Raw genomic sequence first — 25,046 nt, 5'->3', positions numbered from 1 at the left:
GTTTGGATTAATATTTTTACATAATTTATTTTAATTACATAATTTTTCTGATTTCTGCTTTTTTTAAATCCATCCACTGCTTCTGATTCCAGAACCTCTGCAATGATCCACAGTCTGCTCCACAATAATATTCAGAAAAATTACACATATCTAATAAAGAAAAAAGGGACGGGTAGGAGTTGTTGGCAGACAATTATTTCTGCTCAGATCAAGAACATATGATGTTTCTGAGTCAGGGCAAGCTAGAATACAGCATTTGAAAATACAGCTATTGAAAATATATACAAATAATTGGGAGAAGAAATAAATTTAAAAGCAAAATAATTCTAATATTTAAAAAATGTAAATTTAATAAAATTACAATATTAACAGAATTTTAAGAGAAATTAATATAATCCTATTTCTGTATATGCTATTTTCCATTTTCTAGTTTTGTGTCTGAATCTTACACATTTTCACTGATATTTTACATTAATTTCACTATAAGGAGCACTGGAAAATCTGGATAAATAAAAGCTTATTTTCTTTCAATATTTCAGTTACTTGTGGTAGTTCATATTACTCACCCAGTTGAGCTACTGTTAAATTTTAATATTCTATTTAAATTATAAATCTCTTCCTCACCACACAGCCTTTCAATATTCAGAAATGCAAATAAAGCCATTGTGCAATGAGATTTAGGGTCCTCCAACAAAAAATTATATTGTCATGATTTTGTATTTAATTTGATTATTTTAATTAATTATTTAACAGATATTAGGATTCTCTGATTGGAATAAATGCATGGATGGAAGTATATTTATGAGATACTATTCTTTTGAATGTGTCTGTTAAGAACAAATTCCCCATGTTTTAAGAGGAGAAAATTTGGTTAGTTTTTTCTTCTTTGAAAGGAAACTAGCCTGTGTTGACTGCTGTGCATGATAGAAAAAATTGATTGGGAAGACATGTGGAATAATGGTGGAGAAACAATGGTCTCTGGAAGTCAGAATTCCATCTTTTCCTCTTTTTTTTGGATATTTTCACTGTTTTTGCATCTGTGCTTTCTTTATGTGTATTGTAATTTCTCTTAAGGACTATGTAAACATGAATTTTTTCATATGTTTTTCATCTGGGGCAATTTACAAACAATATGTATAATGTGGCATAATTCCTTCAAAAATTCTTTATTAATGGAGGAGTTCCTTGACTTGTTAAAAAATTTCATAGAAGGAAACAGAGAATATTTAGAATAAAATTCAAATAACAGATGAGTAATAGTGTATTAACAATTGTGATCTGGTGATCATGAACCGCTTTGATTAACAAAATTTCTAAATGATCAGGATATGCAATGAAATAAGTTTGGGTATGAATTTAATGAAAGGGACTTTCTTAAAAATATTCCCCGTGAGACTCTGACAAAGAGGAAGGAGCAACTTCCATCCCTGTAGGCACACTGCCAACTATTAGTTAAATAAGAGAGCTAATGGGGTAGTGGTGGAAATCCAGGTTTCTGCCAATGATCTCAGTATTCAGGTTCTACTGTCAAATTAAGGGTTTGGTCCACTATTAACCCCTTCCCTGCAATTGAATGTAGTGACATCAAAATGGGTTATTCAGGCTGTCTAATACCTTAACTCATCCTCCCCAAAACCTGGTAGCTGTTTCCATTTAGTAAGAACTGGGATATGGTTTCAGATAGAATTAGCAAAAGTAAAGACTCTAAATATTTCATCTCTGTACCTCTGCCTCAAAATAATGATAAAACTGGAAGCATAGTCTATAACAAGCATAGAGCCACTCTTCTCACCTTGAGGCAACATGGAACCTACTGAGCTCCTTCCAATTAAATGAAAACACAAGAAAGATTTAGAGATAGGATTTTTTAAAAGATTTTGACATACCAACATGCAAGGAGTAAGCAAAGCCCAGTTATATAAATAACACGGAGTGTGTTTATGGTGTATGCAGTGAAAGAGGCAGTCATTGTGAACTGGAACTAAGCAACATTAGTAATTAGTAATTAGTCTTATGGTATAGAACTCAGGATCTGTTTGTGCAAAATGTGTTAGTGCCAATAAATATACTCAGATATTCAGCGCAGAAACCAGTGCATATTCAGTGCATATTCACGCAGTGCATGAATACATATAACTATGAGGTGACATGTTTTTTTATAATGTTGCCTTTATGACATATTTTGACCTGCAAAAGGCTTTTGGATTTTGACAGAAACCTGCTGCACGAGTCCTTGTACCGTTTTCTTAATCTGTCATAATTTCATTAACTACAGGAGCCCTTTACAACATTCTTTCTAAATGCAAATGATGGCAAGTTTGACCACCCAGATCGAACCTTCTCTTCAGTGGCCAGGTCCTGGAGGAACAGCCAAAGAGATACCTCAGATGTGAAGGTAAGATATATATACTAAATAAATTGATAAATATGCAATTCCATTGTGGTATTTTGTTTATGTAAACATAAAGAAGGTGCTGTATTATATTTTATATTTATATGTATCTCATTTCTTTATATTCAGTACACTAGATTTAGCGTAAATAAATGGATGTTAATAAAGTTTATTGTTCTAACAAAAACAATCAAAGATTCTTTGAAGTTGAGTGGACAAAAGGTGGGGTTTTTTTTTAAAGAAAAAAAACCTAACTGATCTAATTTAGATCAGATAATCAGGAGATGGAGAAAAGCTCAATAAATTGTTCTTTCCTGCTGTTAACTCAATATTTGGCCCACTCCATAAAACACAGCAGGAATTGGATTTGACCTTAAAGTGTCATATTGTTATAGCTTGCCTAGCTCTGGGTTTGCATTGCCTGGGGCAATTAATAAAGCATTAATGACAAGACCCATTTAAAATGTTGGCTTTTCTGTACAGCTTTAGCTTTTACTTGAATGTGCCTGGGGATATTATGCAACAATACACATTAGATTAAAACAACTTCTACACTATATACAGGAACAGCCAGAGAGCAGGGTGATTTATTCCTTACCTTTGTATTTACCTTGTTAAATACAAAGGGTTATTGTTCATAGACATGGGACTTTATCAGAAGGAAACAAGAATCTAGAAATATTTTGAATAATATGGTCCCTTTTTGATTCTTATTTTCTAGTAATAAAGTAGGTAAAGGCTTCACTATAAAAATTTCTCTTTTTTTTAAAAAAAACCCTCTTTTTTATAGTGAATATGTTTCTCTTCTATTTATATACTACCAATTATACTAGGAAATGATAAATTGAAGGTTATATTGCCATTATATTTTTTTACTTGTCTTGGCAAAGAAAAAAATAAAAAAAATATGTAGATTTGTTGATTTGTTTTTATTCCAGGGCTCCTCTTTACATAAGTATTCCAACAGTCTCAGAAGAGACAAATCATGTTGTTATTCAGTTACTAATTAGAACAGCTAACTGCAAATTGTATGGTCATCCTAACATGCGGGAGAAAACGCTTTTTTAAAGAAATCAACTTGAACCTCCTACAAACTATTTTATGTTTACTCATGCTCCTCTGGAAGTCAATGGGTTTTTAAGTAGCATCACTCTTACCCCTGTAAGAAAAACAGAGGAAATTTCCATATTAGGAAGTAATTTGAGGTAATATCTACTATATTTGATATATCTTGAAAGTGCTGACATTTTTGATTTTTTTCACTTTTCAATGAAATCTAGTTTTTCTGGAATTCTACTAGAATATCTGGGAAAGTGAATTCCAAGGAGTGGGGCTCAAACAAAGGATAAGAGCCTTAAACTGAGAAATAAGGGAAGACGGTTGGAAGTGACTGTAATCTTCTTGTCTGGCTTTAGTACACAGGAGGAGGGCAGTTAAATACATCAAGGCATTGCAAAGGATAAAGGAATATCTGTGGACAGACAGAGAGATGGTATTCAAGTGGGGTATATAATTTGTGAAAGGATTGTGACCAAATGAGTTATCAGTAAAACAATTAACTGAAATGTTTGTCTGAAAATACCAGGAGTCTTGTGAACCAAGTGGGATAATTTAAACTGCTGCTGCCAGCCGTTGCAAGGATGAAGGAATTAAGGATGGATAACAGATGCAAAATGTATTTGTATTACAAACCCCTAAGTTATCCAAATAAAACAAATATCAAAAAGATGCTCAGAACCAGATACCTTCAGAGAAGGAAGGCAAAAGGTGAAGAAATGAAGTAGCTATATTTAATGCTACTGAATGTAAAAAATGGAATTGGGGATAGCAGGTAAAATAGTAAAAATTAAGGGTCTAAATTGCTTTAGGGGAAAGACTGTAAAACAATGTGTTCCAGAATACATTTGGCAGTATACTGTAGAACCCCCAAATCAGATTTATACAGATGTACAAATTTCTGTTATGCCATTAGAAAGAGAAAAACTACTTAAGAGATAAGTTGTTACAGAAAATCTAATATGGGAGTAACAGATGAGGTATGTTAGCCAATAAATGTTTTCTCCAGATAATCCCTGACCTGTCTGTTCAGGGATACATTAGGGATTAAAGATGCTGTTTAAAATAGGGCTTTGTTAATTAATGAAGATACAGGGAAGGTAGGTATGGAAAATAACATTGAATTGATTTATTTTGAATTGATTCAGCTTAAGATGAAAATAGATGAATAAAAGCAGATTCAAAAATGAGCTGAATTTTTAAGAGATGCTAAAACAAATAGAAAGCATTCATAAATTATCTAAAAAAAATTCTATAGAAATTATGGGAGATTTAATACCAGCTTTTGATGTATTGCACCACCAAAATAATTTATTGTATATTAATACAAAGACAGCACTGGAATAAATCTACTGAGGTACACTTCAATAGCCTAAGCAAAATATGTCAATGCATGTCTATTTTGTCTTCAGTTTAAGAAGGAAACTGTAAGATCAACAGGACGGTATAAAGCTTATCATGATACCAAAGGTGTATCCTTAGGTTATAATGACTAGACTATCTCGTGGAATCTAATTTCCACCTGGAACAGTCAGATTCGTCATTCATTCTGAGCTATTATGTTCTCAGAGAACATATGGTTGGGGTTTTTTTCTTTTTCTTGTCCAGTTTTTAGTATGAATTTTTGCTGGACAAAGCAAATGCTTAGCTCTTTCTTTGCTGGAAACCATCAAGTGTAAGGTCTACCTAAACTGGAGTTAGCCATAAGAACAAAAAATGTGTTTTAGGAGTTGGATAGGGGTAGAAAAATGTGTGTATGTATGGGGTAATTAATGCCTGAAGTGGAAACACATAAATGCTATGAATTATGCAAACATGTGAAAGGAAGAATTATGTGTCAAGGAACAAAGAGGTAAACCTCAGAGGAAAGGGATCAGAGTGGAAAAATGCTTAAGAAAGAGAGGATGAAAAGTTAGGGTGAAGTTGAGTATTCTTTGAGTTTGAACATTCTCACAAAGGGAAGCAGTAAACTCCTTATTTGTAAAACTTTTTTTTTTTCAAAGTAGACTGGCAAAGTACTGGCAAGGCCCTTTGATTTGCAGAGTCTGTTTCTTAGTGATCAATCAAGAATGAGTATAGCAGCTAATTGTTGCTGTTGTTTGCTGCTTAAGATCTTAATGAACTTCATTTCTCAATGACATTACATCAGGGCCAACTTTTCCCTGAGGCTTTGAAGTTCATTCTGCAAAATGATAGAGAAATTAACTATTATTAATACTACAAATACCTATTTTTTTCAGATTAGTTTTGCTTCTGCTTAGAATGCCTTGCGGGCTTTTCAAACACTTTAATCAAGTTTTCTGGAACTTGAAAAGCAGTGAGGTTTGGGGAACTACTATGAAGCCCCCTCAAAATTTCTGCCCATTTTTGTCACTCTTGTAAGAGCAGCATCCACTGTCTAGCACAACAGAAAAGCTTCAGCTCTGAGAGTGTGTGTGAATCATTCAAAAACTGGTGGTCAGCTAGTGGCAACTTCTAGTATTTATCCAGCAGTCCTGTTAGAAAGCAGAGATTGTGCAATGGCGAAGATAGGTTGTGTGTGAGTACCGAATCTGAAGGCATGCTCTCAAAGTTTTCTGTATACTTGTGTAGCTTCTTCTGACTCCACATGTAGCTGTACACCAGGGGAAGGGCTTGGCAGTGTGGATTTGCTTGTGATATAAATGCTGTAAATTCTTTTCCCATCCTAAAGATTTTTTGAGTCTTTATAGTATATATTTAGTGCATGGAATGCAGGCCATCCATCAAAGTAGCAGACTTTGAAACTGTTAAGACTAGCAAGTGTTCATTATTAATGTATTCCTTATCATACATTTGAAATTAATCTGAGCTGCTTTAAGTACATTTATCTCTGATTTTACTAATCTCATTAATTATTGTGGCACAGGTTATGAAATAATTTTAAAACAGCATGTGCAATGAATTAATCTAACATTCTTCATTGCTGTGTGTTGTAAGATGGCCACAATTTTTGCTCTCAAGTACTGTATTAAATAATGATATGAATTGTCTTTATTCTTTATTAACAAGGTCTAATTTTAAATATATATTTTTTTCAGGAAAGTGAAATCTAGAAGGTTTTTACATCAGTTACTCTTTAAGAAAGAGGACTTTTAGGTACATTATTTTCAAGGGCTTCTGTAAGTGCTGAAGTAGGTCAATTTTAACTAATGAACTGAGGTTGTTAAGTGCTGCAGACACTTTCCACAGCTACTCTTTTACAGCCTCAATTTGTCTAAAAAAATACATCCAAACCACTTTCACAGAATACTGCATTAAAATTTAGAAACCAAATACCTGAAATTTGCAAAAGAATGTGTATCTCTTTAGGAAGCTACATTTCTGCAGGTCCAGCTCCTTTCCTGCCATGCTTGTGTCCTCCCTGGCATTCCCTCTCTGTTTCTCCCTTCCTTTTCCCTCCTTCCCTCTCCCCTTTGAATATGTTCTCTTCTGGAACTGAATTATTTTACACTGAACTAATGAAGATAGGGCTGTGGCAGCAGTTTGATCAGCCTGAAAACAAGCTGTAATTCTGGCATCTCAAATTGTGGCAAAAAGTAGACCACCTTTGAAAAATGTAGTGTACAATAGATTATTGCTCAACAAAGGATAAAAGATTTAGTTAGACCATTTTGTCCCTTACTCTCAGCTTGTTTTGGTTCATTTTCAAGAAACTCATTCACCTACAGTGGAAGAAACAGAATTAATACAGTATGTGCTGTGTTAGAGTGGAAACACACAAGGGAGAACCTGGATAACAGAGTTTATTTTATTGTGTCTCCCTTTATCAACATCGACCTTCTCTCGAGATAATCAGTACAAGCTGGAGGAAGAATGAACATTCGCGGGCTGACCTTTGAGGAAGCAAGTCACCCGGAAATGACCATAACTTGGCCAGTCAGCTTGCACATTTTTTCCTTTCTAAACCAACCCCCCGTCCTCCAGTTTTTGGTAACATTGACTTCCCGAGAACCTCCTGTTCAGACACTAATCTTTCCTAACACCTCTCAAACTTGTTATATTACTTTCTGAATAGTCTGTTTAGAATTTGGAAAGGTAGCTCTGACAAAATGTCAGTAAAGTGCCGTAGTGTGAAATGGAGGAACTCGACTGACTGATTGACCCAGTACTAGACTCTTGTGGAATTAATGGATGCCAGGGGATCAACCTTTTGGGAGGAAAAGCAAGAAAGCAGGAAAGCAAGAAAGCAAGAGAGAGAGGGAGGGAGGGAGGGAGGGAGGGAGGGAGGGAGGGAGGGAGGGAGGGAGGGAGGGAGGGAAGGAGGGGGGGAAGGGAGGGAGGGAGGGAGGGAGGGGGGAGGGAGGGAGGGAGGGAGGGAGGGAGGAAGGAAGGAAGGAAGGAAGGAAGGAAGGGAGGAAGGAAGGGAGGAAGGAAGGGAGGAAGGAAGGAAGGAAGGAAGGAAGGAAGGAAGGAAGGAAGGAAGGAAGGAAGGAAGGAAGGAAGGAAGGAAGGAAGGAAGGAAGGAAGGAAGGAAGGAAGGAAGGAAGGAAGGAAGGAAGGAAGGAAGGAAGGAAGGAAGGAAGGAAGGAAGGAAGGAAGGAAGGAAGGCAAGCAGGAAGGAAGGCAGGAAGGAAGGCAGGAAGGAAGGAAGGAAAAGAAATTGAAGCTTTAAAACCTTGAAGTGAATTATACTAGAAAAGTGAAAACGTCTGGGTTGAATTTGATTTCATTGGGAGGCCATAAAATGGTATACCCTTAGCAAAACATATTAAACAGAAATATCAGATTTGATGCAAGTGATGTACAATTATAATAGTGTTAATAGCAATCCTCTATCACCTGAAGACATATTTTTAAAGTTTAATTTCTCAGCAGTTTGGATTTGTCACAGGCTTGTAAATTAGAAAATGCATTTGGGGGATGTTTTCTTATATGAAGACACAAGACATACAGTACTGTTAACTATACCATGGGGTTTTAGTATAACTGTTAAAATAAAAAAGAGATCACATTTACAGGCAAGAAATGTCTGTTATAATATTCGTTTTGCTTTTTTTTATACACCCTTCAGAAGCTTTACTGCATTGTTCTTCATGTGAGGAGAGCCAAGCTTCTTGGGCAGTTTGAAAGGCAGCTGACTATTAAATGATAGAAAGCTAACCTGTCTTATTAGAAGTGTGAATGAAAGGGGAGCAGAGGAGGTTACCAGCTGGTGAAATGTCAAGGACAGCTAGACAGAAATTACTGCAAATAGATTTAGATCACTAAAATCCCTATTTTTATTAACTCTTTGAACTCTAGATATTTCTTGTGGTAAAAAATTACCCATGACAGGGAATGTATTCAGAAAGCATTATTTAGAACCTTTAATATATTTTGGCAAGAGCAATGAAACCAATAACATTTACTGAATAGTGTCAGTTAATGCAAAATTATAGGTCAGCTGAGTTGCATACAATAACACATGCATTTAAAATGCTTAATTGGTATGTGAATATTTTAAAAATTCCAGACTTTTAAAAGAACATTGACTTTCTGTGTCTTCTTTCTTTGCATTCCCTCATTTTATGCCTGCTATGACTTGTAGGGGAGCTGTTTTATGGGTTTGTTTGTTTTGATATTTTCTTTCATGTCTTGATTTGCACTGGCTGACACAATGTGTGTATTGTAGGAAAAAAATATTTTGAGATTTGTGTTTCATGAACATTTGTGGCTTGAAACCTGAATTTCTCAAAGTCACAGTAGCTTCAAACCAGCACTTCTTTGCACAGACCTGGCTTTACATTTGCATTTTACCACTAGTGCCACTGAAAGTGCAATAGGAGTTTTTAGAAACCTCTTATCAACTATTTTGTCTGTCAAGCAGAAAGCAGATTGGGAGACAGAAGGTCCTCTGTGTCCTATCCCTTGACGTAAATAGTATTTCTGAGATACATTTTTCCCCTGCTAATTTTTGAGTCTCCTTGTTCCTATCTACAGGGTGAATTTAACAATGACACTTCTAAAGTATGAAGCTGGTGGTTTGTAAAAAGCTGTGTTGCATGACAAATTACACTCTCCTCTGAAATGAATGAAAAATAGCAGATGCTGTCAGAAAAGTATGCAATCTCCATCTCCAGTGTAAAGACTACAAAAGCTGACAAAAACATTTACTTTGGCTTCTGTGTGATGAACATGTGACAAAATATGATATGGCCAAAGTATATAAAGAAGTAATTAAGTTATAGACTGTTTAGCAATAATTATGCTAGCTGATTTGGGAAAGTTAGAGGGATATTTTGCATTTCTGTACCAAAAACAATGGAGCAATGCATCATTGTCCTTAATTTAGGCTTTTAGGAACTTGAAGGCTGTAAATCTGGTAAATAATGCTTTTCAAACATGTAATAAACAATGCAAAGATAAAACAGTGGGTTTTTTTCTCTCTATTTGGGATGGATTGATAGCTAGGATAAGGGAGAATGGACTCAGATTGTATAATGAAGGATTCAGACCAATTGTTAGGTAAAACTTCACCAGATGAAGAACACTGAGACCAGTTGATAGAAGAATTATGGAATTGCTCTCACTCAGATCTGAGACAAGAGGGCAGGATATCTGTCATAGCTGAACCTCATCTGGAATGGAGGAATGGACACAGACACCTCTCTAAATATCACCCTGAAACACCTATTTATTTGAGGTACCTGCTCCCTGTCTGTAACAGAAAAAGCACCAAAAGAGTGGCTGTCTCTAGTCATAATCTTTATTAGAATATCAACTGGCACATACCTGTTTGTAAAACAAAGAAAATCCAAACTCTGGCTGAGAAAAATGTCAATAGGTTTTGAAAATAGCTCTAGCCCTTGCTAGTGTTATCTCTTCCTGCATTCTTTTGTGCATTTTTGCAGCTTTCAGTGGCTTCTTAGTTAGCACGATTCTCTCTGGGCCCCAGTTGTCATCTTGTTGTCTCCTCTGAGGTTCATTCCTGTCTGTTCCTTCCTTTTCCCAGAAACCTCCTGGGCTCCATCCTTGCTGCCTCACTGTCCTTGCTAATCCTTCCTCTCTCTGCCTCTCCCAGTTTATACTTCTCTTAGCGAAACATGCTCATGGACCCTGGGGAAGAGAATATTTGCCCTTCTATCCCCAGCCACTGCCTGCCATTGGCATGAGATAGAGGAGACAGCATCTTCAATTTCGCACAGCAGAATAAACAGTGTACACATAAAAACAAAATTTCTATCATGCATCTCTTTCTTGGCTGTATTTCTATGTTTCTAAGTAGCTAAATACATGAATTTTAAGTTCATGCATACAGGGTGCCACAGGCTTTCATACTGGGCCTGTGTTTTAGTATATATTAATTCATCCTCTAGAAATGAGAAGGGGATATATTTATCTGAGCTATTTTTAAGTGCTGTGGTTTCTTAGTCTAGTAAATAGTAGAAACAGCAAAATTACAAGAGGAATATCAAAAGCTATGAAAGAAAATTGAATGGTTAATACAAAGTATGGGAAATATGTAAGTATCTGGGAAAGGTCACATGAGACATTTCAAGAAAACGTTCAATTCATGCTAAATTGCACTCAAATAAGCAACATAATTGTAGGCTGCATTAAAAAAACCATTGAAGATAATTCTGAGACTATAATACAGTGGGTTAGTTAATTTTTTTTAAATACTATGTTTAGTGTTTTTACTTTGAGTGAAAAAATCCTGAAACAACCTACCAGGAGATGTGTAACTGAAATGATTAGGATTCTAGGGAGAGTGTTATTTGAAGAGGATTTAGAAGTCTGGCACTGGTTAATTTCCAGAGCACAGGAATAAGACAGTTCAAACTAAACATACACAACACAATAAATCTTATAAAGAAAGTTAATCACATACTTTTGTTTATTCTATTTCTATTTATGTTTTCTGCTGTACCAGACAAGGGAACATTAAATTACCCTGAAAGCAAAGAGCAACAAAGATAAACTTACTAAATAGAAATACCATTAAAAATACTCAGTGACTTAAATCCCTTTTTTTCAAGATACCCCAACAACCAAAAGGTTAGTAGAATTCAGTTAAACACTAGATGTGTCTCTGGGTAGCACAAATCTTTCAGGTATGCTAGATGTAAAAGTCCACAGTTACACGCTATGACATTTAAAACTGAAAAAGGGAATTTAGCAAATAACATTTCTTTAATGGAATCATATGACACTGTTGCTGTGACATTGCAGGTTAGTATGCCACTGCATTGAGTAAAAATTGATAGTAATCAAAACTAGTGGTATGTGCTTCAAGGCTTTTATACAAAGTAGAAACAAACTTTGCTAACTTTTTCCTTAATGAATTCTGTTTCACTTGAATATTTGCTTTAAGATTAATTTTGACTATTTGATATTTCTGAGGTTCTTATGAATCCTTCCTTTTTTTAAGGCAATGCTCTTAGTTTGTCAGTGATTTGTGTGGTAACATATGTTGGGTTATGAGTTCTGAGTTAATGATTTGTTGAAGTCCTGAAAGATTTCTGTATAGTTTTCTCCAGCTGTGAGGATCATTCATTCTTCTTTGGGCTCCATTAGAGAAAACCAAAAGGCTTTCTCTGGAACCCGAGATTTAGTAAATCATGTTTTGGGGGAAGGGGATAAGTTTTCTTTTAGAAATACTCTGAATAAATTAGAGGTGTGTATAATAAAACTTAAGTATTAAATTAATCTTTTTTCTTTTAACATTATAGGATATTCAAGATTTCTCTTTCATTGGCTTTTTTTTTTTCTCTAGCTGCTGTTTTATTATGTACTACATCTAATAATTTAATTATTTTTTTCTGCTTGGAATTGCAGCTTGCTTCATAATGAGTTATTCAGGTTCAGGCATGTCTCACTTGGTTAATGTTTTATACCAGTTAGATACTGACTGGATTAGCATTTTAGTCTAACCTATATTACTATACTATGATGTAAAGAAGTAATTAAATTGCCTTCCTAAACATACTTAAAATTGTAGAAAATACACTTTTTTTTTTTTTTCTACTTAATAAATTTGAAAGGATGCTTTAACTGCTCTATTCTCTATGGAGTTGGAGATCAGATTTAATTAGATAAGTTTGTGTCTGCTGTGGGGTATGTTTTTGCTTTGCACGTCTGCAGCCTTTGAAAGGACCACAAAGAGACTCAGATTTCAGGTGCCGTGTCATCAGTTTTGATCGAGTTACACAACTGAATGCCATAATGCTTTTAACAATGTTATTTGGTGAATTTAATCCATATCTGGATATTAGAGAAGAGAAAGCAGGCCTTAAAGCATTTTTGTTTCTATTGCAGTTCAATACTTAATGCTAAAATAACAGAAACAAAGAGCAATATTCATTATATCAAAATGAATTCCTGTTTAGCTGTCCTGGGAAATAGGAAAAACTTCACACCCTAAGTTACCTATAATTATTATATGTTGCAGTTATTGATCTTTCACATTTTAAGTATGATGTATATCTGTTTGAAAGACATTTGTTGTACTGATATTTTTCACTCTGTGTATTCTTGAATTTTTCTTACAGTAGAAAAAGATCACCATGTATTATTTTTCATTATATTGATAATCAACTTAGCACCTTTGCTTATGCAATTAAAGAATGAAAGCAAGATTACAACACTGTTATATCTGCAAATTTTCCCTTTTTACATATTTTTGTTAAATAGTAATTAAAAAATCAAATCTATTTTCATATTGAAGGCTCAGCATAAATTTTCTTGTACCTCTTATTCTGAAGTGGTCTCCTTTACTCATATGCACTGCCTTGTCTAAATTTGTGCTTTTCATAAAAACAGATATAGGAAAAACAAAGTTTTTCATTATGCAGAACACGTTTGATTGCAAGTCAAAGAAAGTGGGTCATAAAATTTCTTAAAAAAAGTGCACAGAAACATAAACAAGACCAGGAATGCTTTAATATGTAGTACAAGAGAGCCTGATCCTGGGAGCACCATTTAGCATCTCTGTTAAATGTGATGTCTTATTGTGTGTTTTCTCCCTTCTAGGAGTTAATTCCAGAATTTTACTACCTACCCGAGATGTTTGTCAACAGTAATGGATACAATCTAGGAATCAGGGAAGATGAAATTGTTGTGAATGACGTTGATCTCCCTCCATGGGCCAAGAAGCCTGAAGACTTCGTCCGTATCAACAGGATGGTAAGCTGTACTTGAATTTAGTCTAAGGGGTTCCACATTCTAGCAAGCTAACCTAATTCTGTTTTTCATCTCTCTAGAAATAGATTTAGAGAAATAAAATAAAAAAAGTGAAGGAGAATTTGCATTCTGTTTGCTTGACAGAACCCTTTATTTTATAGTAGATTTTCCTTCCATGTGCCCAAATTATGGAAAGTTAAATTCAGTTATTTACTCTCTCATGAAAAAGCATCAGACGTGCATGAGCCTGGCAGTACAAAACAGCCTGAAAAATTTATATCTGTTCTTCCACACCATCTTCTACATAAAAAAATAAAAGAATACTATAAATGCTGATATCTTGCAAGCCATCTTGTAGTTGTTATTCACTTGAAGGTATGCACTTCCCGTTCATCAGAGATGAACGGGAAGTGTAGAAATGTGAACATAAGCAAACAACTGCAGTCTTTGAAGAAATTCTGCAAAAGAACTTCTCTGATCATCATGGGACCTTCAAAATTTAAGTAGAAAGAACATTTCTGATGCAAGATTTTTTTTAAAATTTTGATAGACAATTATTTTATAATAGAAAAAATTAATACATGTGTATGCTTTTAGTAATGTTTAGGAACAGCAAGGTATATTCAGATGCTTTGGCCAGCAATACTTCAATTTATGGTTTTGTTGTGGAAATAGTTCTTCCTTAAAATGCATATTGCTTTTCTTTCAGGACTATGGTTGCAGTAAGGTGTGGGTTTCCATACAGTTGCTGAACTGTTCAGTTTATGCATTATTCCCAATAGTGCTTTTGTGGTAGCATTGAAAATCTATCTGTGTTGATTTGTTGGGGGTTTTTTTTCTGATCAGTTTGGTAATTTAATTTTAAGAACTGTCTATTTAAAGAAAATTGTTCTTCAGTAGCTGATAGAAAAAAAAATAGTTCTATGAAGTTCAAGAGAATAGAATATTGTAAAAACAAACTTATTCCTAGATGTAGATGATTTAGAAGTGTCCTCCATTTAGAATAAGTGGTTTGACATATGTACAACAGTCTCTTAAGGAAGTGATGGCAACCTCATCACTTGAGACATATGAAATGTACTACACAACCAGGAGAAATATATTCTGTCATTGATAGATTAGTCTGTCATTGACAGGAAGAAGCTGAACAACATTTCTTGACTGTTTTCTCTTATACCGCATGTATTAGAAAATTCTTTTTAAAAACTAGTAATTGTCACAGCTGATGAAAAGAAGTTCAAGTGCAATTTTGCTAGAAAATAAGGAGGTGTACTAAAAGGATCATTGGGGTCCATTAGAATTCTCAAGTGTGGGATGTGCAGTCACAGGCTGGTGTCTCTGGAGTGCCCCTGTTGCTGCACAGAGCCCTTTTTTGAGTTGTGGTTGTGGCTAAACCCAAACTGAGCCCAGGTGTAAGCACACTATAGTCAACCTAGAGGTTTAGTTTTGACATCTGAAAGAACAAAAGTGTGAAAATGGAGAAGGAAGCTGCCACCTATTAGGGGATATAATGAGAGATGCCTATTAAGGACTTCCATTCTTAAATTTTGTAAAGAATCTTCCTTTTATCTTAAATTGCATTTTATTAATCTTATCTTCCACAATGTTGGAATTATTACTAGGAGGATAAAAGGCACTATAAGAGTGCATAGAGATAAGAGATAATTTGAAAAAATCTTAAGCTTTAGTTTATTTTGTTTCCCTTGTGCAATTCCTTCTTTTAGAAGGTAGCGTAGCAGCTCTCCACTGAAAAGTTTTGTGCTGTTGAAGAAAACAGCTGCTTACAAGAATTTAGAATATAGCATTTAGGCTTCTTTAGGGCTGCAGGACTTGATAGTGAGGTAATGACTGATTCCACATGTGTGTAAGTATGCTCAGACTGCCAGGAGACAGACAAACTGATGGTAAGACTAGAGAAATATCATAATTAAAGTATATAATTGAGTACTTCTCAGATTCTAAAATCATGAATTATCACCCATTTGTATCAGACCCTCCCTCTACTCTTTTCCAGCCCTTTCCTCACAGATGTGAGCATTATGCCATTTTTGTACAGTTTTGCCAGGAGGCAGTTTCTGCATGGCCTTTATTCACCCAATTGTCTACTTTAAGCAAGAGCATGATCTGTAGCTAAAATTCGTCTCTACATAGATACATGCTATCTTCAAATGAGCAGTCAGGAAGCTTGCAAATGATAATAAAGTTAGGAACTGCCTACAAAACAGGAGAAAGAGCCATAGATTTATTTGTTAAATGCAGAAAATAGACTGAAAATCACCTTGAGTGGAAAGAATTGAAGATAATAAGAGGCAGAAGTCTGGGGAAAAAAACCAGTACCAAAAATAGAGCAGTAGCAAGGTAGGGGTGACAATGAACAGCAATTAGATTAGATAAAACTCTGTAATTCTATATCCACCAGAAGTAAATGTATTTTGATGCCATCTATAGAGAATAATTACATTATGGAGGATGTAAAAAGTTGTACCTATCTATAGTCCTTTCGAGACTGCACCTGGAATATTGGATTCACTTCTGGGTGACTGGAAAACAGAAGCATTCACATTTGGATGGAGTTCAGAGGATAAATGTAAAGTGAATAACTTTGGGAGTTTAAAGAGCATGATATATGCATAGTATTTTACAAAGCTCATTATGAAGAGCAAGTAGCTAAAGAAGGATAATCCTTTTCATGAAAATGCAGATAGTATGTGTAGTAAGAAGTAATGGAATTACATTTTGAAAATATAATAATTTGAATGTGTAATAATTTTTCAGAAAAACTTCCTCATGTAAGGTTTTATTAACACATACAACAAACTGCCAGTACCCTGCCTTTTTGGTCACCAAAATGAAACTGTTCTAAGGAACAAATACAAAGGGATTGGAAAGTTTGACATTCCCCACCTAATGTCTGATTCCATTATTTGAACCGGCCAGCAGATGTATTATTCAGTTAGGTCATCCTCAGGCCAGGCTTTGGCTGTTATACAAGAATCTATCTTGTGGAAAAAAAATAGCCTGGGTGTGATGCTAACATGTAAAACACAGCCAGCTTGTGCAAGCCTGGAATTTCTACAGCAACTTAGCAAAGCAAATAGAGAATGTGTTTACAGAAAACAAAGGAATATTTCAAGTAATGGTTATCCCGATCCCTTATCTAATAAAATCAGCAGTAGTAATTTCATTTCAGTGGGAAGAACCTTATTTGCTAGTGCATAAAATACAATGGGATCTTTTTTTCCCTAGCTGATGCTGTTTTCTTATGTTATTTTTTTTTTTTTGGTGCTTTCTGCAGGCATATATTATGTGTAATTCATGTGGGAGTAAATACAAATCCTTATATACTACTTGCACATTTATGAATGTATGCATTTTCTTTAATTAACAGCAAGAATATCATCATTTCATCCTGATACTTAGAAAGAAAACACAGAACAGCCTAGGAAACATCACAGAGGCACAGTGTCATAAATCAGCACAATTTAACCAACTGGTTAACAAGCTTTACTAAAATTCTGTGCAAATGAATAAATAGCAGGCAGGGGTTTTATGTTGTATAATTTGATTGTATAGTATAATTTGGTTGCTTTACACTTCAAACTAAACAGAAGTGGAAGTAGAAATGTTTTTTCATCAAAAGAGATTCCTTTAAACTTGTGAAAATTAGACTTATTGTAAAGACTGGAAAAGACAGTCAAGTTACTTTTAAGACCTATCTTCAACATTTGATATATACATCAGGGATTGTTGTAGCAGTTTTATTTATCCATACAAAGCTAGACTGATTACTATGGAGTTACTCATGAAACATTAATAAAGCACTATGTTCAATGCTAACATGATTATGGTCTGACCTCAGCAACGGTACAAAGGACAGAGGCAGAAAGTGTCCCTGATAACATTACCCTAATGCTGGGCTCATCAATCATAATCTCCCAGTTTACCAGGAGAAAAAAAAAAAAATCCACGCATAAAACCTTCCACAGATGTGCATCTGTAGTCCTACTCAGCCTCTCAGTCCCCACAGACTCAGAGCAGTCCAGGAGCCAGAAATAGAACAGACTCAGTCAGTAAGTCAAGCATGTTAAATCAAGCCAGGGAACACCACTGTGAAACACTGAAGCACAGCTTTTATAAGAAGCATTCTTTAGTTTTGAAACAAAAGATGCAAGATTGTGTAATTCAAAGTTAATTATAATGATATTTTAATTATGGCTTATGCACATATTAAATTACAAATTGCAGTGCTGAGTAAAATGTATTCACTATAAATTATATTTTTGAGAGACTAAACAATGTCTTGTTTTTGTTACACATATTTTGTTCCTATTACATAACTGTTACTGAGATTGAATTTTCTTTCTGTCTCTGAAATGATTTATTTGCACTCCTCTGCTGCCAACTGCATTTTTGTACCATTCCCTGGCTATTCAGAAGCATGCATAAAATTTCATAATTAAAAAGCTTCTTGAATAGTCATTAGAAATATCTAGTATGAAATCTCTGTGCTATGAGAATCTGGAAGATCTTTTCCTCCTAGATCTTTTCCTCCTCACCATTCAGCAGCAGATGATGTTTCTTTTCCACCAGATAAGCAGTAGATAAGGCTTGATATAACTTCCTCAAAAGTAGCTTTGATTGTATTTTTTGTATTGCCAAGGTTATGCAATTAAAACTTACACAGCCAAAAGAGGTTTCAATACTCTTCAGATTTTTCAATGACTTTCAGCAGTGATTTTTTTTTAACTTCCTAAACTGCTGAAGAATCTTATTTATATCATGAAGATGCTTATATAAAGGGTCAGTTTCTCTTTCTCATTCTGAATAACCCAAATCTATATACCGTACATCTGTGTCTCTTCTATTAAAATATTATTTTGCTTAAAAGAACATAACTAAGGTGAGATAGCAGTATTTCCTGAAGTATTTCATAAGAAAAGTCAAAGATTTCACTTTGATAGTCAGTGCAAGGAATAGTAACTGAGGAAGAGAAATATTTGGTGGAGAGAATCTGCAATGGCTGCAGAGGAGCATGGATACGAGAGGAGAGGAGAGAAACCCAGCTCACAGGCTGAAATGGCTGATGATCTGTTTTTGAGCATCTGTAAAATGAAACTGTCAGATTAATTATAAGAAAATATCTTTAAATACGTTACATATAATTTAATAGCAACATGGAAAACTTTTTGGAGTGACTGACAGCATATGGATATGGAGGGCAAGACAGCAAGGCAGGAACTACAGAAAGAGAAGGCGCAACCATTGTCCAAGAAGCAGCATCAGAGATTTCCACTTCTCCAGTGACAAAAAATACCTGGATAGCATATTTTATAAATCCAGAACTTCTGATATTTTACACAGCACATGGTCTGTATTACAATAAAAACCATTGCTTCCTACTGATGTGCTGTGAAAAATACTTCTAATATCAAACTAGAATGAGTAAAAGGGAAAGCGTGCAGTGTTCATAAAGGTCATAAAGAGCTATAGTAAGAAGTAATTTGGTTTATAATAACTTTATTTAGTTTTAAAATCAACTTACTAATACCTCTTTCTATTTTAAAACAGCTATAGGTCAGGTTTCCAGCCCATGGAATATGTGCATGTACACTTGCCTGCAAACACCCAAAACCCACAAAATATGTATACACTAGATAATAGTGTATATATAATTAGTGTATGTATATATATATATAAAATTATATATATATGATAATGCTTGCAATTTACCTATTAGCAATAAAAGTCACTCCACTGGAAACAATAACATGGTAAACACCTTCCTTAAAACAAAACCCATGAAAAAAACTTGACTGGAACGTTGCTACTTGAAAATGACTAATATCTGTTCAAACAAGTTCATTTTGGGAGTGCTTGAATAAAACTTCGTTTTGTGTACATTTTAATTATGATAGATAACAAGATGGATGTTGGCTTGTGTTTAACTTTAAGAATCTTTAAAAAATACTATATAATTATAAAAAATACATAATTATATAAGTAATAATTATTATTATTTTAGAAAAGTTTTCTATAGTTCATATTAAAAAATGCTCATAAAATTACAGCCCTCAAAATAATTTAAATCCAAAGTGCTGATTTTTATGACCATCATTTTATGGCCTATTTTAAGGATATTATTGTTATCTTTTTCTGTATGTTTTTCCTACTGTATCTACAAATTATCTTTTAAACAGAAAATTCCCTCACCCTATTCCCTACTGAGCATTGCATATTCTTGAGAAACCAAACGATGTACCGTTGACAGTGAGCAGCTCATAAATTTTCAGGAGGCACTTACATGGAGGGGGAGTAGCCTCTGCGTTAGAGCAAATTAGGGAGAGGATTCTGCAAGACTAGCTTTGCAGAAGTACTTGGAAGAAACACCAGCAAACCAGGTCAGACCTAATTCAAGAAGCTTTCCCGCACCTAAAATAAATCCAGATTATACAGCCTTGATCCACTGAGGGTGAGGTGAGACTTTGTAGCATTTTGGTAGCCCTTTCCTGAGGGCATCTTTCCGGTTTTTCATGCTTGGTGCCATGCCCCACAGGACGCCCTGACTGGGAGGCCGTGAACATCACACAGCACCCATTTCATCCTGCAGCTGGAGGCTGCATCATCCTGGAGCTGTGAGGTGCTAAGGCCATGAAGAGCCATTCTTCTTCACAGCTCTGGCTCTTCTCTCCACCTGCTACTCTGGTCCTTTATCTAAATCCTGCATCTCACCAGTGTTACACCACTCTTCTGAAATATATAGTTAAAAATAATTATATTCCCTTGCTATAAATTTCCTCAGTTTCTTCAAGAAACTAAGGTTATTCCCTGAGGAATTAAGGACCATTATACCTGTAAACACAGTACAGTAAATCTGTTTAAATAATTGGACAAAGACATGGTATGCAGCTGTTAAAAAGTAGCTCATTTATTAAGTTAATAAATAAACATATTAAATAACCATGCAAAATAGAAGTTCTCCAAACCTGCCAGGGTCAATAAAACCTTCTCTAGAATGAAAATCTGATGAGTAAGAGCTGGTCATGTAAGTGGAAACTGCCTTAGGGAAATATAACATATATGTTCAACTCTCTTAACTCTTCTAACTTGAAAAGGCTGAAAAAAGTGCAATACCTCTCATGAACAAGACTGACAAACTGGTAGCAATGGACAAGGTACTTTTTACCTTAGCCTTCAATAGCAACCTCTCTTCTCACACCTCTTGAGTGATTAGACTGCAAACTGGGGACTCAGGGAGAAAAGTCCCTCCCACTTTAAGAGAAGATCATTTGTGACCACCTGAGGAACCTGAACATGCATCTATGGCACCTGATGAGTTGCATCCCAGAGAGATCAGCTGAGGGAATCAGCTGATCTAGTTGTCAAGCCACTCTCCATGAAATGTCATGGCAATCAGGAGAAGACCCTGGTGATTGGAAAGGGGACAATATTGCTCCCATTTTTAGAAGGGGTAGAAAAGAGGACCCTGGGAACTACTGACCACCTGTGTGCCTGGGAAGGCCATGGAACAGATCCTTCTAGAAGCTGTGCTAAGGCACATGGAGGGCAGGGAGGTGATTCAGGACAGCCAACAAAACTTCCCCAGGGGAAAGTCCTTTCTGACCAAGCAAGTGGTCTTCCATGATGGAGTGACTGCATCAGTGAACAAGGGAACAGTTTCAGGTATCATCTGTCTGGACTTGTTTAAGGCTTTTGACGTGGTCCTTTGCAACATCCTTCTCTCTAAACTGGTGAGAGATGGATTTGATGGTTGGACTGTTCAGTGGATAAGGAATTGATTGGACAGTTGCATTGGCTCAATGTCCGCATAGACATCAGTGGTGGTCTGCACTGGCACCAGTACCATTTAATATCTTCAACAATGACATAGACAGAAGGATCGAATGCACCCTCATCAGAATTGCAGATGTTCCCAAGCTGAGTGCTCTGGTTGACACACCTGAGGGCTGGGATATCAACCAGAGGGACCAGAAGAAGAATGAGAAGCGGCACATGGGAATCTCATGAGGCTCAACAAGACCAAGTACAAGATGCTGTGCCTGGATCAGGGCAACCCCCAGTATCCACACAGGCTGGGGGATGAACAGATGGAGAGCAGCCCTGCCAAGCAGGGCATGGGGATGCTGGTGGCTGAGAGACTGGACATGAGCCAATAAAGTCTGCCTGCAGGTTGGAAGGCCAACTTCATCCTGGGCTGCATTAACAGCCCAGGTCGAGCAGCAGGTCAAGGGAGGTGTTCCTGCCCTTCTGCTCTGCTCTGCAGAGACCCCACCTGGAGTGCTGCATCCAGCTCTGGGGCCCTCAGGATGGACATGGACCTGTTAGAGTGAGTCCTCAGGAGGGTCACAAAGATGACAGGGGTCTGGATTTTCTCTCTTATGAAGACAAGGCTGAGAAAGCTGGGCTTGTCCAGCCTTAAGAAGACTCTGGGGAGACCTTACTGTGACCTTTCAGTACTTAAAGGGGCCTATAAGAAAGATGGGGATAAACTTTTTAGAAGAACTTATTGAGATATGGAAGTGGGTAATGACTTTAAATGAAAATAAGATAGATCAGACAAGATATAAGGAATACATTTTTTGTAGTCAGCATGGTGAAACACTGGACAAAGTTTCCCAGAGATGTGATGGATGTTTCATCTCTGGGAGCATTCAAGGTCAGGCAGGACAAGGCTCTGAGCAACTTGAAGTATTTGAAGATGTCCCAGTTCATAGCAGTGGGGTTGGGCTAAATGACCTTGTGAGGTCTCTTCCAACTCAAACTGTGCACTGGTTCCATGTTTTTGTGATTCTAACACCAGTGAGAGGATGTTAGATGAGAAAAGTGTGAAATATGCTCATTTAAACCAAGCATTGGCTTTTTTTGAAGATTTTGTCTGACCTTTGAGTAATCAAAAGTTCTGCTGTTTCCCTGAAATGCTCTTAATATTCCAGAAGTAAAAATGGTAATTTTATTAATAAAATGCCTAATAATTATTTTTTGTTACTTGCATTTTAATAAATAAATAATATATACGGATCAAAAGAAACTTGAAACATGCAGAGTTCCATTGCTCAAGAGAACTCTTAAGCTGATTGCTGTAAATTGATTTGAGGTAGATTCTAGAAAGTTGACTGGCTTTAAATTCTAAATTCTTAAAAAGCTTTATTACATACAAAAGGAACATAAAAAATGGAGCATTTAAAAGTAAGGAAGTGCTTTGCTTTATTGGTCGTTGCTGTGGCATACTTAATTTTATCTTTGCATGCTAGCATCCTGCACGCTAATTGAGGTAAAAGTCCTATGGAAAAGATTATATGGAATGATGTAGTTGCTGACTATATCATGTCATATGCACACAGTACAATATCATTGAGGATATGACATTTTAAAATTATTTGTTGAGAGGCATGCTCTGAAGCTAAATAGTATTTTAATTGTATTTAGTATTAAGCCATGTTAATACTGTTTTAATAATGATGTATTATGCATATGATGGCTTCTGATTTTGAAAAGGAAACAAAATTTTGTCTGGTTGTCTGCAACATTTCTTCATAGCTTTTTATGGTATGCTGAACTTAAGCCCTTGAAAACTGAACTACATGTCAGCTCTTAAGCCTGAGTCTTCCCATCCATTCTCATCAGAGATAGTAGTCACTAGTTTTGACAGAAAAGGGTCCAGTTTTCCACCAAAGCACAGAAAGTTCCTTTTCCATGAGGAACATTACAGGGAAAATCTCTGAGGAATGGTTGCATGGTTTGCCTTGTCTATGGCTATTCCTGCTTGTGGGGTGGTGAGGAGAGGGCTGCTGCCAGTAAACAGATATCAGGTACTTCAGTGCCTGATGATTAGTTCTGAAGCAGCCTTCATTTGATATAAATAAACAAAATAAATAATCTTTTCCCAAAGTTTATCAGCTTGTAAAATCTGAAATTTTCTCAGGAAAACTTGAAACTCTGTCATAGCTGGGAAGTGTTTTGCTGAGTAGTGGCACTGTGATAAAAACAATGGAGGAATTCCATTTTAGATTTAAGACTAATTATAAATATCTTGAAAATTATTTGGAAGACTGCTTTTTAGAATTCTCTTTCCCATTTCCTTTTTTTTTTTTTTTGACAAATGACCTAACCTACTTGAAAAGCCCAGAAATTATTAAAATACTAGCAGCTAGGAGAAACCCGGTAGCTGAGACAAAAATTAGCATGATATAAAGGTGAAGGAAAAAGAGAATATCATTTTACTGCTTGTCTTAGTAGAATAAGTTAAATTTTTTAATGTTTGAAAGATTTCAAATTTATCAAATAAGCCTGAAGAGAACATGTAATGATGCCTGCTATGTTTTCTCAGTTGATTCCTAATCCTGAATTTCACTTGCAGGCCCTGGAAAGCGAGTTTGTATCATGTCAGCTTCATCAGTGGATTGACCTTATATTTGGCTACAAGCAACGAGGACCAGAAGCTGTACGTGCACTCAACGTTTTCCACTACCTAACATATGAAGGCTCTGTGAACCTGGACAGTATCACTGATCCTGTCCTCAGGGAGGTAGGTGTTTACTGTCATTTAATGCTAAAAACTGCTGTCATCTCACAAGAAATGGTACTTTTTCCATCTTTCACTGCTGGAGAAAATGGATGTGTTTGACTTGATTCAGAATTTAGGCCCCAGGTGATTTCAGAAGCAAGTATGAATGAACTATCAATGAAACAAATAAACCTAATAGATTTAGTATTCAGTTATGGTGTAGGAAATTATAATGGAATGTATAATCTTTAATATAGCGTCTGCTATGTTTTATAATTTACTTGTATTAAGTTCAGTTGGAACCAAAAAATTGGAAAAGAAACCTGGATCATAGTCATAAGAGGAAAAAAAATCTAACATTTACAGTCAGATGATGTTAGTGAGACTGTGGCTGAAAAAGATATATTTTTTAGAGTGACTGCAGCAAATATATAAACTACTTTTGATCACATAAAGTATAATCAAACTGTTATCAAAATAGAAAATGTTTTCTATTTGTTGTGCATTTAAGTAATTATGTTTATATATATGTATGGATTATATATATATTATATATATACACATTATATATATATATTATATATATATATTATATATATATACATTTTCAAATATATACAAGTGAGTGTTTTAAGTTAATCAGTAATTTAAAAAAAAAAATGTTCTAGGTATCCTGATATGTTTCCTTCCAGTGACTGTATTTGTTTTCACTAAGACTAATAATTTTAATGACAGTTTTCTAGTACCTATTAATTTGCATGATGATTTTCTAGTACCATTCATTTGTTGGCTAAAACAATTGAAATTTGATGAAAAGTGTGAGGAAGCAACAGCTGCTAGATGAGTACTGCTGTGATGAAGCTCTACACACAATCTTCCATTCCCCCAGATAGCTGCCATCTGCTGTATGCAAAACAGTAATAATGTACATTGCCAGCCAATGGGGTTTTGTTT

The 25,046-nt window shown here is 35.4% G+C and overlaps 1 protein-coding gene across 8 annotated transcripts in view; it reads left to right on the top strand.

Moving 5' to 3' along the window:
- The window catches only part of NBEA (neurobeachin), a 460,815-nt gene that overhangs the window by 391,616 nt on the left and 44,153 nt on the right, over window positions 1-25,046 (top strand). For all 8 annotated transcript variants that reach the window (XM_088067905.1, XM_088067892.1, XM_088067894.1 and 5 more), the window contains 3 exons: window positions 2,276-2,395; window positions 13,421-13,573; window positions 23,946-24,113. In XM_088067905.1, the coding sequence (XP_087924031.1) occupies window positions 2,276-2,395; window positions 13,421-13,573; window positions 23,946-24,113 (441 nt within the window). The remainder of the gene's footprint in view (window positions 1-2,275; window positions 2,396-13,420; window positions 13,574-23,945; window positions 24,114-25,046) is intronic.

Source organism: Pseudopodoces humilis, chromosome 2, assembly GCF_049639895.1.
Source record: "Pseudopodoces humilis isolate 2021_Gansu_Grassland_sample_001 chromosome 2, ASM4963989v1, whole genome shotgun sequence".
NCBI lineage: Eukaryota > Metazoa > Chordata > Aves > Passeriformes > Paridae > Pseudopodoces > Pseudopodoces humilis.
The sequence above is the reverse complement of the archived record's forward strand: the minus strand, read 5'-3'. Positions and strand labels throughout refer to the sequence as shown.